General features: G+C 40.0%; 1 protein-coding gene across 1 annotated transcript in view; it reads right to left on the reverse strand.

Moving 5' to 3' along the window:
- Nucleotides 1-8,254, reverse strand: part of LOC108574504 (LIM/homeobox protein Lhx3) — a 99,439-nt gene extending 91,185 nt beyond the window's left edge. The window contains exon 1 of the mRNA XM_017937110.1: nt 7,984-8,254. Coding sequence (XP_017792599.1) covers nt 7,984-8,254 — 271 coding nt within the window. The remainder of the gene's footprint in view (nt 1-7,983) is intronic.
- Nucleotides 8,255-14,896: the final 6,642 nt, after the last annotated feature.

Below are 14,896 nucleotides of genomic sequence, written 5' to 3' on the forward strand. Positions count from 1 at the left end.
GGAAAAAAGAAAAAATAGTATTCGCGACGCGAACACGTGCCCACGTGGAACCGTATATACACACGCGTGTCAGCTCGACAAGAATTTCAAGGTACAGGCCCTTTGTATGTGACAGAGCCGATTCGTCGTCGTTCGCAATAAAGAACCTTTATCCTCATTTTCCCGCCGGCTCTTCCACCCCTGCGCGCGAGTACTACGCACTCTCTAACCAGTCGCCATTTTCTTTCCACCCGCGTCCCTATCCGACTGCCATTCGCCATGAGCCACCGTTTCCTATGGTTACCATTTACTCGAGGGATGCTTGACATCCTCATTGGAGCTTTCTACTCCTTGTCAAACCACGACTCTTTCCTTCTCTTCCTAGCCGAAACTTCGCCTGGCCCTTTTTCCGCGCGTTTACTTCCGCGCGTTTTATTACCACGCTGTTTGATCGCCTTTCCTATCACCACCGCAGCGACTGATTTTCAACAACTTTGAGCGAGACCTTTTCGCTGGTGAAAGTGTGAACTCGTGATAGGGCTACTTGGTCGTGATAACTTGGAACAGAATTGATGATCGTCGTAATTGTCCTTTCTGTTAACCCTTTCGTCGATGTTGACACTTGTAGGTACTTTGTTCGCACCTTTTGGTAAACTTCCACGTTGAACCTTTGCCTTTGTCAGACTCGTGGCACAGATTGTGGTCAAGGTGTGACAGAAACAGTTATGTTAGTAACTAAAGTAAATTTTAATTTTTATGAAGATTTCTAAACTAATACAGTACTAAAACAGTACAGAACTGATGCATAGTTAGCGAAGAAAATCACAAGTCAAGGGGTTAATTTAATCCTTAATTTTATTCTTTGTGAACTTTGACCTGAATTTAATCAATTTGTCCCAGAAACAAATTTTCCGTGTCCCAAACAGAAGATTCTCCCGAAAATTCCTCAACTGTCCTTCGAAAATATTGGAAAGAAAAGTTTCGACGTTCTTGGGGCAGTGAGTGGAAAAAATCTGCCGCATATGTTGATTTCAAATCTGCAAATCTCTATCGGAAACAAGAAGTGACTCAGAATAAGTCACACGAAGTTCACACATTCGTATCTACCCTCTAAAACAAACCCTCCAATTTGCAATGTATGTAATTGCCAAATAACCGTAGAGAAGACACTTTTAATCTGTCCTAAGTATACGGAGACCCGTTTCAAATCCCAAATTGAAGAAACTTTGAATGCAAATCTCGGTGATCATCAGGAAATACTGAAAGTATTCTCCTTCCTAAGAGACTTAATGTTCTATAATAAAATCTCATCTCCCGTAATATATTTACTCCGAATCATCGTCGCTAACTTAAACAAAGTTCCGCAAAGCTACTAGGAACGCTTTTTTTTTCTAGAAACTGCGCTGGTTTGTAAGAGATCTTAATAGAAATATCAGACGATTTTTCATTTCTGCTACTTTTTGATCCTTCACGCTGAAAACACCCCTTGTACATCGTTAGAAGTGCAAATGATCGAAATACTGTACTGTCAGGCTAGTATTATACTTATGACGGTGTTCTGCATATTTTTTAATCCGACAAGAAGATTAAAGTTGTTTAAAATAAAGGTGCAGTTTAACAATTTCCTTGCACAGTTTTATAAAGTATAAATAGTCGTTTAATTTTCATTCTAACCATTTAGTCATATCTACTATAGTTTTCAAGATATACAAGAAAACAGGAGAACACACATGAACCTTCCATAGGTGTTTTCACTCTAAAGAACCGAAAAATAGCAAACAATAAAAATTGCCCGATACTTCTACCAACGTCCCTTGCAAATTAGCAAAGTTTCAAAAAAAAAAAAGGATCGAAATTTTCACAAAGTTCCCTTACTAGTAATATACACGAATATTGGTAACCACTATCTCGATCTCGCGAAAGTTGCGTAACGTGTTAAAAAGGATATAATAGCCCAGGCGTTACTAGGCGGAAACGTTTAATCGACTGGCATAACAGAGAAAAGGCTAACTAGCCAGCAGTTTAGGTTCTAGTGTTTGGGCCTAAGTTTAGATTTAGGTTTAGATTTAAGCACATTCGCTATCGTGCCCGAAGCAATACCGTATTGATTGTGGGGTGGCCGAGCCTCTGAACACATTACATGATTAAACCGCCCCAATGGCATAGCAACCGGCCTTGCAGCACTTACCTTATTAAAATATCCACCACCCTCACCGCGCCCTTTTAACAAAACCTTTACGCGCGGACCCGCGAACTATTCCAACGCCTATCCTTTGTTATCAAGGAACGTTCGAGCAGCTCAACTGTTCGGATCTTCTGGTTCGCGAGTGTTTTTTTCGAAAAAATGGAAATTTAAAAGACTTGCCATTCCATTGATGAAAAATACTTTCAAATAAAGACAAGATTTCGGTGTAGTTTTCCTATTCTGGTTGCAGATGAAGCAGATGACACTATGCAATTTGGGGAAGTTTGGGGAGGAGAGAGGTTGCGTTTCACAGATTGAAATTGAAGTACTTTCAAAAAACAAAAAGATTTCGGTAGTTTTTTCCTACTCTGGATGTAGATTAAGTGGACAACACTGTAATTTGGGGAAGATTGGGAGGAGGGAAAGGGTTGCTAGTTACAGTTAAAAATTAGAAGGTATCCTTTGAAAAAGTACTTTTAAAAAACGAAAAGATTTCGGAACTTTTTTATACTCTGATTGTGTAATAGATTAAGTAATTGACACCGTAATTTGGGGGAGATTGGGGGAGTTTACGTGTCACAGTTTAAAATTATTATCCTTCGATTAACCCCTTAACATATGATTTCTTTTCTGACTATGCATCTAAGCGCCCGCCATTTTCTCTTTTAGTACTGTATCAGGTAACAAAAACCAATTTGTCACAGATTAATTACATTTTACCTCGGTCTTACAAATTCAAACGAAAATTAGGATTACAATGAATTTTTCTTACTAATATAACTATTTTTCTCACATCTTCGCCAGAATCTCTGCCACGTGTCTGACACGTTGTCATATGTTAAGGGGTTAATAGGGTAATTTCGGGAGAGACGGACCAGGCAAGTATTTCCTACATTATCCGCCAGATATGGAAGAAGAAACACTGAGAGCCACGCTCGATCGCTTTCCGTAAAACAAATGTAAAACAAAAGAATACTGACGCGTTCCACATTTGCCGATGTAGGAAATACTTGCCTGGTCCGTCTCTCCCGGAATTACCCTATCCTTCGAAAAAATACTTCCAAAGGAAGAAGAGGTTTCAATATTTTTTCCTGTTCTGGTTGCAAATTAAGTAGGCGACACTGGAATTTTGGGAAGGAGAGAGGTTGCGTTTCACAGTTTAAATTAGTATCTTTTGAAAGAATACTTTGAAAAATAGAAAAAGTTTCAGTATTCCTTCTTATCCTGGTTGCAAATTAAATAGGTGACACTGTAATTTGGGGGAGGTTGAGGAGGATGGCGTACGTCTCACGGTATAAAATTAGTATCGTTTGATACGCTAATTTTGAGTTAATAGAAATAATAAAGTCTCTCATATGAAATATTATGAGACTGGTTATTTGTTAATTCAAAGTATAATGCAGTGAAAATTTAGAAAAATTGTTACGTTAACGTTAGAAGCGAAGTGAAAGTTTATTTTTAAGAACATTTCTAACATTATTGCAATCTATCAATATCCCAATTTATTTGCGACTATTTCATGTGAAATTTAATTCGATAGCAGATTTGCGTTTAATTTTAATCAAAGCAGAAGTGTATATATACTCGAGGTTTATATTGAGTTATAAAATTAGAGATCTTGATAAATTATCCGTTTGCATAATTAGTAGGTTAGGCAAATCTCTATAAATACGTAAATTATGTTAAATATAGTATCTCTATTAAAATTTGAGTAAAACTCAAATTAGTGCTATGAAAATGTTTGCTCACGTATAATTCATCAGAATTAAAATGTAATGCAAAAGGGAATTCATTTTTTATGCTTATTTAAAATCTAACAGACTCATCCATTCTATCGTAGTTATTGAAATCGTTGTTGTTTTCGAAATTCGTTCACAAACATTCTTATTGTTCAATTTGAAATGTTTCATTTTTGAAATTAATAAAACCGAGGAAACATTTTCCCAAGTAGTTCAAACCAACGTACGAAAGATTGATCGAACAAAGATACTTTACAGTCACACTTTCCTTTACTCGAATAAAGACACAAATCTTTTTGCTGCATTTAATTCTGTTTACGTCGTAAATCGGGAATTTTCAAACGGAGCAATAAAAAATATTCAAGGGTAGAAAATGGAAATATATCAGTGAAACGAAGGAATCTCCGGTGGAGTATTCATAATTAAAGAAATCTTCGACCTTGTTCTACTCACAGAAATCGACCGCATAAATAACTCAGGTGTTAACCTGCTTCAGGAAGCATACCTGCACAACTGAAGTGAAAAGAATTGCAAATTTTTGACAATTTAGACGTATAAAGAAACAATACTTGATATTTGTTAATGAAACAATATTTCAGAAATGACAATACTGCCGCAAGATATACTAACGTTAATTTGTTAACGATTTCTAATTCATCAATACGCTAATTAATTTCCTACATCGTGATACAAATTACGTATTTGAAATTTTTATTGAAAATAATTATTATATCTTAGGACTCAATGTATTAACTGCATTCTAAGAGAAAAGTACGATGTTTCAATAAAATCTTAACGTTCTTTTATTTTACAGCAAAAATGAACGAGGAGAAAAGATATAACAATGTCTGAATTATTCACACAGAGTAATTTGTTACACGTGAGAAGCTTTTGTTATTACGACGCGTTAATATACAGCGTGACTTATTTTCAAGACACTGCAGGTATTAAGAAATAATTTCTTATTTTTTTCATAGATACGAATACTGTAAGCGCTGGAACTTAAAATTTTTCAAAAAATTATTTCAGAAGTAATCTTCTGAAACTAGGGATTTATTACTAAAATTTCCGTTCGATTTCGAAACTGTACTTTCGGAGCCTTCGGTGTCCGAATGAATTTAATTTGAAGTTATTCAATTGTCTATTTATATTTTCCATATGTGTATTTTTCTATTCAAAAATTTCAAAGACACTTTCGAAGATACGCTGGAAGGAAAAGGAAAACGAAATTGGATAGTTACTCTAAGCAGGTGGTTGTCAAATACAGGACAGAGCCATGTAATCTTTCAACTGTAACTCGTAAAATAAATCACATTTGTGTATATTACATAAATACACCTATGCGTAAATTATGTACCAAATGATTTTTCAGAAATAATATGAATAACATGTCATAGTGAAATGGCAGTACATAGTACATTTCCAAATTCAAGAGGTTACGCATAGAACATCGATAACACGGCAGAAAATATTCCATGATGAATCGACAGTACACTGTAGAATCGCACGCTTCGAAAATTAATCATGCAAATTCCCTAAAACAACTTCTCTTGCATTAAAGTACACCTATACGTAAGCACTGCATGTTGTAATATTTTCTATGATATAATTATTTCTGTCCATAAATTTTTTCTAGTTAGTTAAGAGAAATTTTGATTTCGAACTTACAAAGCTTCTTGTCTTTAAAAGAATTTCTGACACAAAATAATTTCATTATTAAGGTAACATAACAGTGTACTATTTTATTATTTATCATTTCATTTCATTACTTATCGAATGTTCCTTTTTCTTCTTTGGTTAATAGCCTTCTTAATTAACATTACTGTCTCGATTTTCCGCCAATTTTCAACGCGACAATCAATTAACGGTACCCCTTTTCATTGATTCCGTTGATCCACTGTGTTACATGTGGAAGTTTGAAAAGTAATAAATTTCAGTCCCTTCCACGAATTTTTATCAGGAATCCTGTGTCAACTAAGTTACCACTACGACACGTTCTACGCTACTGTCACAATCGCAATTTATTCCATTGATTGAGAGATTAAATCACGCAGTTCCATGCAGATACTAACGCGTTGCAACTAGTGAATTCGTACCTGTAAACGCCCAATTAAGCAGATCAACAGACTATAAGCTACTTCTTAATTTGATTTAATCTATAATACAATGACAAAATAATATGTCACTTTCGAACGATAACACGAACTACCAAATCGTATTTATACACACACATATAAATATTATTTTGCTGGGTTTCGTTAAAATTGTATTTTCTTTTTTAATCGAACCGAAATTTTCGATACTCGGTATCAGTTTTATAATATCGATTGAAATTCTCATCGTTGCGTTTCTTCTATTAATAAAATTCGAATATTTCCAAATCGATATAAAAGCTGGCCCAAATGTGACAATCGTGCGTTCTCGAGGTGAGCGTTAATCTTATCGATCATTCGGATCGATCATCCTTATCGAAAACTTGCCACTGTTCGCGTAATATCGTACAAAAATTTTAACCTGACTCGATACTATGTAGAAGAAGTTGCGATAGCGGAGGAAAAGTATCGGGGCTAAGAGCTTCTTATCTACAGATGCTGCTATGAATCTACGATTATAATTGAGACATGTTCTTTTTGACAATCCTCTCGACCGATTTTTTACGAAAACTCACTTGCTCGACATTGAACTTGACTTTCAAGACGTGTTCTATAATTCACTCTTCGTTCGTGAATTCGCATCGTTGAAAGTAGCCAATTAGTTTGGATGGTAAATAGAGGTGAATTTTTATTATTTTTTAGTATTTGCGTTCAAAATTTTAGCGTTTCCATCGAAATTTTCATCGAAGCACCAACGGAATATCTTTTCTCGTGTCTTTCATTGTGAAACACTTTTATTTTCCTTAATTATTACACACACAATCTGTCATTCTTTACCATGTGTAGGTTAAATGATTCAAGTGTATAAAAATTATGAATAAGTTTCGTTGTAAATTGCACGATGGTCATAAAATGTAAAACATGTCTATTTCGGTATTGAAAAAATGATAAACTTGTATTTATTTGAAGAACTACTACGTGTGAATTATGACAACAAGTGTCAACTTGTTTTAACCTGTTAAAGTACGTAACATTATTTTATGAATTCAGATATGTTTTTATGTGGAGAGATAACGTAATCTCAGCTCCAGTAAAATTCATTTCTGCAATAAATTGCGTCGTACATACTCCTCTTCGAAATTGTAATTCGAGATCGAGGCAAACTCTATGCAGCCTAACGGGTAGAACGATAATCGTTACCTAACTTCGGGAATGCCTATAAACTCTCGAAGAATGATAACAGAGCACGTGAGAGACATAAACTCTCTACCAAAAATAGACTCCACACATCTCCAAAAAAAGTAGAATCAAATTGGGCTTCATTCGCTGCACGTTCAGGATCTTAAGAAGTTTCAGCCTGATAACCAAATTGAATTTACATGTATCGATGTCGATTTAGAACAGGTTATGCGGTAAATACGATTAATATCTACATCTACAATCTATATACGGTCACGAATATCACAATTTGTATTTTCCACTTTTAACATAAGAGCATGGAAACATTAGCATATCTCAAGTACGTATTCCTTACAAGGTTACACTTTTTATCAGATCCACAGAATTCTAGTATCGATTAAACATTTACACCACTGTAAACAAAACCAAAATACCTAGCAAAACTGTTTTTTAAAAAAAAAATCACTTACAACGCTTCTGTTACCAATTAAAACACAAAAGTACTATTATTTCAAGATCAACCGTCGAGCTTCCATTCGAACACCTCCTTCGTCGTCCAGCACGTCATAACTCCTATTGCAATAAAAGAAACACACACGAATGATGAAAAATCGCCGCTCTGTAAATCATCGCTCGCACCAAATTCATACATAAATCAAACGAAACTATCGTGAGGACCGCGACGACCCTAACTCAGCCTCTTCGGTTGCTCGCGTTCATAAATAAAACCCTGTCCGGCCGAGCAACATCGCTCAGATCCTCGGATGGTCCCGTGGGCGTAGTGCAAAAACGTCTAAAGAATCCTTACCTTCCAAGTTCTTGTTCCTGGCGAGGAGAGCCAAGAGGACGTCCTGGTTGGGCGCAGCTTCGGCCAAGTCGGCGGTGTCCTGATGCGAGGGCGGCAACGAGGGTCCCAAGGATGGCATCGTGCTGGTCGGTGGACGCGACATCATCACCGGCGCCGAGCCCAACGGAGGCAACGCCAATCCTCCAGCTGTGTGGTGGAGAGGATTGTGCGGCGGCGGAACGCTACTCGCCAGAGTTGGCAGTGTCGCGACCGGCTGCACCGCCGCCGACATCGACAGATCGACGCCACCCAACAGTACAGGACGACACCCTCCTGAACCGGGCCCGCTGCTCACCGCCGGGAGGATTCCGCCACCCCCCGGCAGTGGTGCATACGGCAAGTACAGCTCCAGTATAAGATCAAGAAGCAACTCTCCGTGAAAACACCGACCGACGCCGGGTAGTATTCGCTTCTAACGAGACACGATCAGGCTGTCGCAGCTATTTTCCCTTCGGCATCAATCGGCAACAGTTTCTTAGGGTACGTTGTTGATACTAGTAGCCGCTTCGACGTTCACCTTCCAAGCACGTCGAAGTGGTACCGGACGACTGGTATGTGGTCGTGAGCACAGTTTTGTTTTCGTTTCTTTGAAACGTTTGAAGGTGGAACCGCGATGGAATGGTAAAATTCTTGTTTACAGTAATACCCTTGTCTTTCGACGATTTCACATTTTACACTTTTAAAGTCACTGTGAAAGTTTGTTTTACAGGATACACTGGAACATCCTGGGGAAAGAACGAGTCTTTTCAAGTAACGTTCTCATCGATAGTGAAACGTATATTGTATATTAATCGTCTGTTCACTGGGGGGTAACTGTTACACTGGGATCGTCGCTTGGAGATCACGATCGTTCGCGCGGAAACTGACACTCACACTTTTCTCGCTTCTCGAAGCCGTGCGTCGCTTCCGGATGTTCTTCGACCTGGAGGAGTCTGGTTGGTCAGTTTTAATACACGTTCAAGAAAACAATGGATTTTTCAACGTGTGTTTATCGATCGATTGTCCAAAGTTCCGTCGTAATCTCTGCTTGTCGCGAAGCAGGCACCGATCGCGATCGATCGCTGAGAGGCTTTTACTTCTGTCACCTTCTGATGACTTTGTCTGTCTGTGGGACAGAGAGAGGTTAGCTTGTCAGTTCAACGTTCGCGTATCACGCGAGCAACACAACCACGAACGTCTCTGTTTTGTAGATCACTGAGAGCGCGTACCGGCGGCGAACGTTTACGAATGTTTACGAGCGCCGCTAGTAGAAGCCGAGGCTGAATGGCTTGTTTGTAAATAGTCCCGTCTGCGGCTCCTGTGAAAAGAAAAACCGCGATTTACCGTCAATAAAGCGAACAACTCGCGGGCTGCGCACGTGCCTCGTGTGTTTACACCGCGTCCTTGATGATCAATGAACTCAAACGTCTTCCGGAACGTTTCCTTCTATTCATCACTCGCGTTATCGCAGCGTGGAAAAAGTATTTACAAATTCTGTACGGCGATTAATTTTCGCTTCGTACGCTAAGGTAAAGTCACCGTTATTCCTCGTTCGAAACGAACGTTACATTCTTCGTGAAGAAACTTGCTTATCGCGGAACGCTCGCAGCGAGGAATCTTCGAACAAACTTTCTTCTCGACGAGATGAGTAGAGGAGACAAAAAAGCGACGGTCGAAAACTGGTTGCTCTGTTGGAATTCGCGATAGTTAAATCGTTTCGAGGAAAACTGTCACTTGAAAGTGACGAGGCGCGTGTCACCGTGGCAAATAATCGGCATCACTGAAATTCTCCGGCAGGATTTTTGCGCTTCTGCGCAGTCCGATCGTGAGGCGAATCGACGGGCCGAGATCGGGAATAGCACTGAAGGAGTTCGAACGAGGTCCAAGCGGACCTGAAGCCAATCGCGCATTCGTTGCGTCCCTCTCGTGCTCGAGAGTCCAGAACGACGGACCACGTCTTATCTCGTTGTCCACAGGTCCCGGTTTATCTCGACCATAACCTTGGCTATGCTGTTCCGATCGCGGCACTTTTTCTTTATAAAATCGCAGACGCGACTCGGCGAACTCTTCCCCCGTTTCTCTCCTCGTTTTATCGACGTTTTTTCACTCGTACCGTCGCTTGTCGCCGTTCCCCGACGACACTGTAATTATCTTCGGCTGACCTGAGAGACACTCTCTCTATTCAGGAGGTCTCAATGTGATTCACGCTTGATAATTTCGTAATCGGTCATTGCAAAGTGCATTGAAAAGCTTCCGCGGTTGCATTATAATTGACACGAGATACCATGGTCGCGAGTCTCCTTGATACAGAAGCTATAAATCGTGTTTCTAGTTATTTCAAATTGAAATCTTCGAGACTCCGCTGATTTTCTTTTTTCTTTCCCTTTTCCCCCTTTTCAATATTCCTCTCACGTTTCGTAGCTCCCTGTTAATCGATTCCTATCGACGGTACTTTAGTATACGATCCGGTATATTTCTGACGAATACATCGAAAGTTTAAGCAGCAAAATGATAATTCAACGTCCACCTCTAAAGGCGATGGCCTTTCTTACTCGTCGCGTTCCGATCCTAATATGAATTTCAACAGTGCAGTCGAAACGAACAAGGCTCGCTCTTTTCGTTTCGTCCCACTTCGACGAGGAGCACTGTTCTCTGACGAAAACGACGACCACCGGTAGAAAGATGAAACAACGAAGATAGGAGCTCCAACTGGCTTTGTTAGTAGTTTCTATCCTCTAATCTGTTCCGTGCACCGCGTCTATCTCGGGCCGTTCGCCTTTGATCAGCAGCGAGCAGCCGTGCGCTTTTTACACGCGTGTCGATGGAAATCGTGGTCGGGCTCGATGTAAATCCCGAATGCCAATAGAGAGAAAAACCCAATGAATCACGTAGCAGCGATACTTTCAGACGACCCGGCCGGCGTTACTCGTCGCGGGTCTTCTTTTCGTCCGGCGATTCGGGTCGAATGCGTGTCGCGCCGCAGCGACCGGTAAGAAACGACGAATTCCACGGCTCTTGAATCGCGATTTTCGTCCTGCCACGCTCTTCTTGTGTTTTTTCCCTTGCATCGGCTGCACCGAACCCGTCTCGAGTTCGTCATCGGCCTGCGATTCCCCACTCCATTCACTCAACGATGATTATCCCCAGCTCTGTCCACTGCCAATGACTTTCTTCGCCTGGCCCGTGCGTTTCGTCTGATTTTTCTTCGGAATCCCTCGAATTCCACCCGGTGACTGATCTTCCACGTCGACCGCCTCGCGTTCCAATTAATCTCTCCCCGCTGTCCTTTTCTACACCCTCGCTGGCACAATGTCCGTAAATGGTGCACCGATCGGTCGACTTTCAATGGTAAACGACGAACGTTGCCTACGATACGACGTATCATTCCATCACGCTTTTTCGACGATGTTCCGCATTTAATTCCCTGCTTCTTAAGTCTCCATTATCGTTGATTGTTCATCTGAGCAAGATCACCGTATACGTTTTAAAAATTGTCTATATCAACAATATCGTAGAATATCAACAGACACTTGAACTGTGGTAAATTATCGTACCAATTTTACACCGTACAACCAACCAACAGAAGTTGTACGTAATTTCGAACGAAGGTCAATGAATGTCTTTCAGGTAGGCCTAATTAACCGAGAAAGTGGTACACTGCCGCGAGATCTCGGAATGTGCGATTTGATTAGCGGGTACCGCGGCACTATGGAGCCGGCTTCGCGGGGTTCCCGGCTTCAGCGTCGAGGATCAGAGAGCTGGAGGGACCTGGAGGGACTTGGAGGGACGTATAGAAAGGTGGAGGTGGCTCTGGACGTTCTGTGAAACCGTGTGCATCTCCCTGTTGGAGGAGAGGTTTCCACCCTACCATTGACGGCTACCACCGAACCGTCTCGGACTAGCTCGCACTAGAAGAGGGGGGAGGAAGTTCTGGTGGGGTATCGATGTTGGCACGCTTGCGCCGCAACCTGTCTCCCTCGTGCGAGAAACCGTGCGGGGGACACCGGCGCGTCCTGCTAGAAGATTTCGGAATGATTTGCGGTACGTGCGAGCGTATCGAATAGAAAGTCGAACGTGAAAACGCCGTAAAGTCTTTTTCTCGCGGATGTTTGCGTGTCTGGGAAGCTGAGTTTAAGGGAAACGCGTACCTAAGCTTCTCCGGGAACTTTCGATCATTTGGGAAGTGATGCTTCGACAATTGCGTTTGGAGCATCTGTAGTTTAAACAGCCGAAAGCAGAATTCTTACGGGGAATGAATGTTGTATTCGAGTTTGAAAATAAAGTATCAGATCAAGAAGTAATTGAATATTTTCGAAAATGAAATAGATGTGTTACTATTGAAGGCATTTATTGAAAAAGTTTGAGCTTAGAATTTTCGAAAGTAAGTTCATCTTAAATCAAGCCTTGATTATACCGGTCCATAAGTCGCTTCATCGTTTAAAAATTAAACAATATTTTTCTATTACGTTTTGCAACTTTTGTTTTTGATTTTGAAAATTTAATCCTTAGAAATTTATGGAAAATTTCAGGACGGAGCAACATGTAAGAATAATTTCATTTGATTTCTAAGATCGTATGAAAAAATGTATACATTAGAAAATAAAAGCGACTTGTAGGTCACACTCTATAATATATTTTAAGCTATCCGAATAAGTTCGATAGAAAATGGCGGAATAATTTGGATAGAAATTTTACATCCAAATCTAAGAGCATAAAATTTTCACTATTCCTAAAACTCATCAAACCTTCCATTCATGTCCATTTATTTTTACCACGTCCTATCGACAGACAAATCACCAATGAGCAGCTCAACTTAACCAGAAAACCTACACTTCCTGCTTCACGAATGAAATAAATCCACTGATGGGATTGAAACTTAATTAATTTATAATAACTACAAATCTCGATTATCTACCTTTAAGATTCAAACTACCTGCACGAGGATCTTCTTTTTTAAAAGACAGTCTTGTCGTTATCGCACATTTGCAAACAGAATATTTCATCAATGAAGCGAGCTACGATAACAGTGCTGAATAGGTGACGAGATTCGGTTCTTCGTGAACAAAAGATGTCTTCCGCTTGGCAGAGCGGAAAATCTCTGAGCGTTTTCCGCTGGAAAATGAAAGGAACAAATGACAGGTTAAAAGACACAACGAAACGCTGAAACGAAAAGATCCGCGACATTTCGTGGATGTCGAAGGTTCGGAAAGAAGCGAGGCAGAATAGTATCGCGTTAATCAAGACCGATGGTCAATAATGGCGGCCACGGGTTGGTCGGACCCAAGTCCAACCTACCCTTCGGATGTCGGGCGTGTATGGGGGTGGTTTAAGCCGGTACTTCTCCCCTTTCGAGTCGACAGAGCTTGATTCTGGCCGTAGCCAGAGAACGAGACATATTTTTATTGTACCTAGCTGAATCACTGCTATGGGTCCCCTTTCTATGTGTTATTCAGTTGCGGCGTCGACCAAACACACCACGGTTCGCGCCTAGCGATGGAAACAAGGTAGCTAAGGGTTATTTTCATGTTGTATTATAATTTTGGACTTGATGCTGGTAGAGAAATAGAAGTTAACAATGTTTTTTTTACACTGTTGTGTTTTGCGACGTTATTTCTGTTTACGTTTTTCTTCAGCTGAAAAATTCTGGTTATTGAAGTCACTGTTTAGTGTTGACATTCAGAGGATGACAATGGTTCATGTGAAACAAAGAGCTGTAGCTTTTGTTTTTAAGCATTTTGTTTAATGGTTTGAAGAAACTTAAACAGCTCTTCTTTTATACAAAGAAGAAGGTGCTGATGTAGTTATAGATTAATCGTTTTTATGCTCTTTTCAAAACGATGCGTTCCTTTTTGGTGTAAACAACAGGTTTGCGTCGCTTTCTTTTGGTTAGTTTTATTTCTTTAAACGCATGTGTATGCAGTTCACTATATGATTTCCAACGTGTGCAGTTTTAGTAACAATATATCTATTAATCGAAGTATGATCTACATATGTTGCACCAGGTTATTCGTGATTTTCTTAAAAACAAATTAATATAACAACGATTTATTTTTGGACCAAATAAACTTTTGTCCAATTAAAAAGTGATCAGTAGAACTTGATCTTGATCTATTGCTAACTTTCGCACACAATCTTCCATTTAACAATAAAATAATTATTGAATTTGGACTAGCTTCGATACGTTAATCAATAAGTTAATGTACGCTATCTAGTAGTACATTTAAAAACGAAATTCTCAAATCGGTCATTTCACATGCAACAACCTAACAGAAAATTATAGCCGACTTTATAATTTTTAAAATACACTTAAAAATCAATCCTTACAAATCAGTTCCACAACTTGCATATTCAACGAATCATACTTTTTCCAAAACACCCTTAGTCCCAAACCCCAAAGAACAAGCTCGCTGAAAATCCTATCAAATCGAATATTCAACTTGAAAGCATTCCTTATCATAATTCCCGGCAACTTGTTTCACGCGTTACAAACTCGACTTACGAAGCAATACCTCAGACAATGTTCAAACAATGCTCGAAACACTAAGACAACGAATTTGCTTGAAAACCAAGTCGGGGGTGCATTGAATGCCCATCGCTAACGCTGACTCGCGCACGCGCGTAACGACTTACATGCACATGTTCCTAAATAGACACATATCCAGAGGGTAGCGTCGACCCGTCGGATCACCCGTTGGATGCACTCAACGAAATTAAACCTACGTTCCTCGACCTCGGACGGAGGGCACAGTCACGTCCAGTCGAGATATCGGCAACGTTAGCTTTTACCACGTTTTGCGCGCGCCACTTCAAACTTATCCCCGCCAAATTTTGCGGCTACGAATTTTAGCAAGGTACTTGCCTCTGTCTTAAACACTTATTCCGTAATTATCTCATC

Source organism: Habropoda laboriosa, unplaced genomic scaffold (assembly GCF_001263275.1).
Source record: "Habropoda laboriosa isolate 0110345459 unplaced genomic scaffold, ASM126327v1 scaffold193, whole genome shotgun sequence".
NCBI lineage: Eukaryota > Metazoa > Arthropoda > Insecta > Hymenoptera > Apidae > Habropoda > Habropoda laboriosa.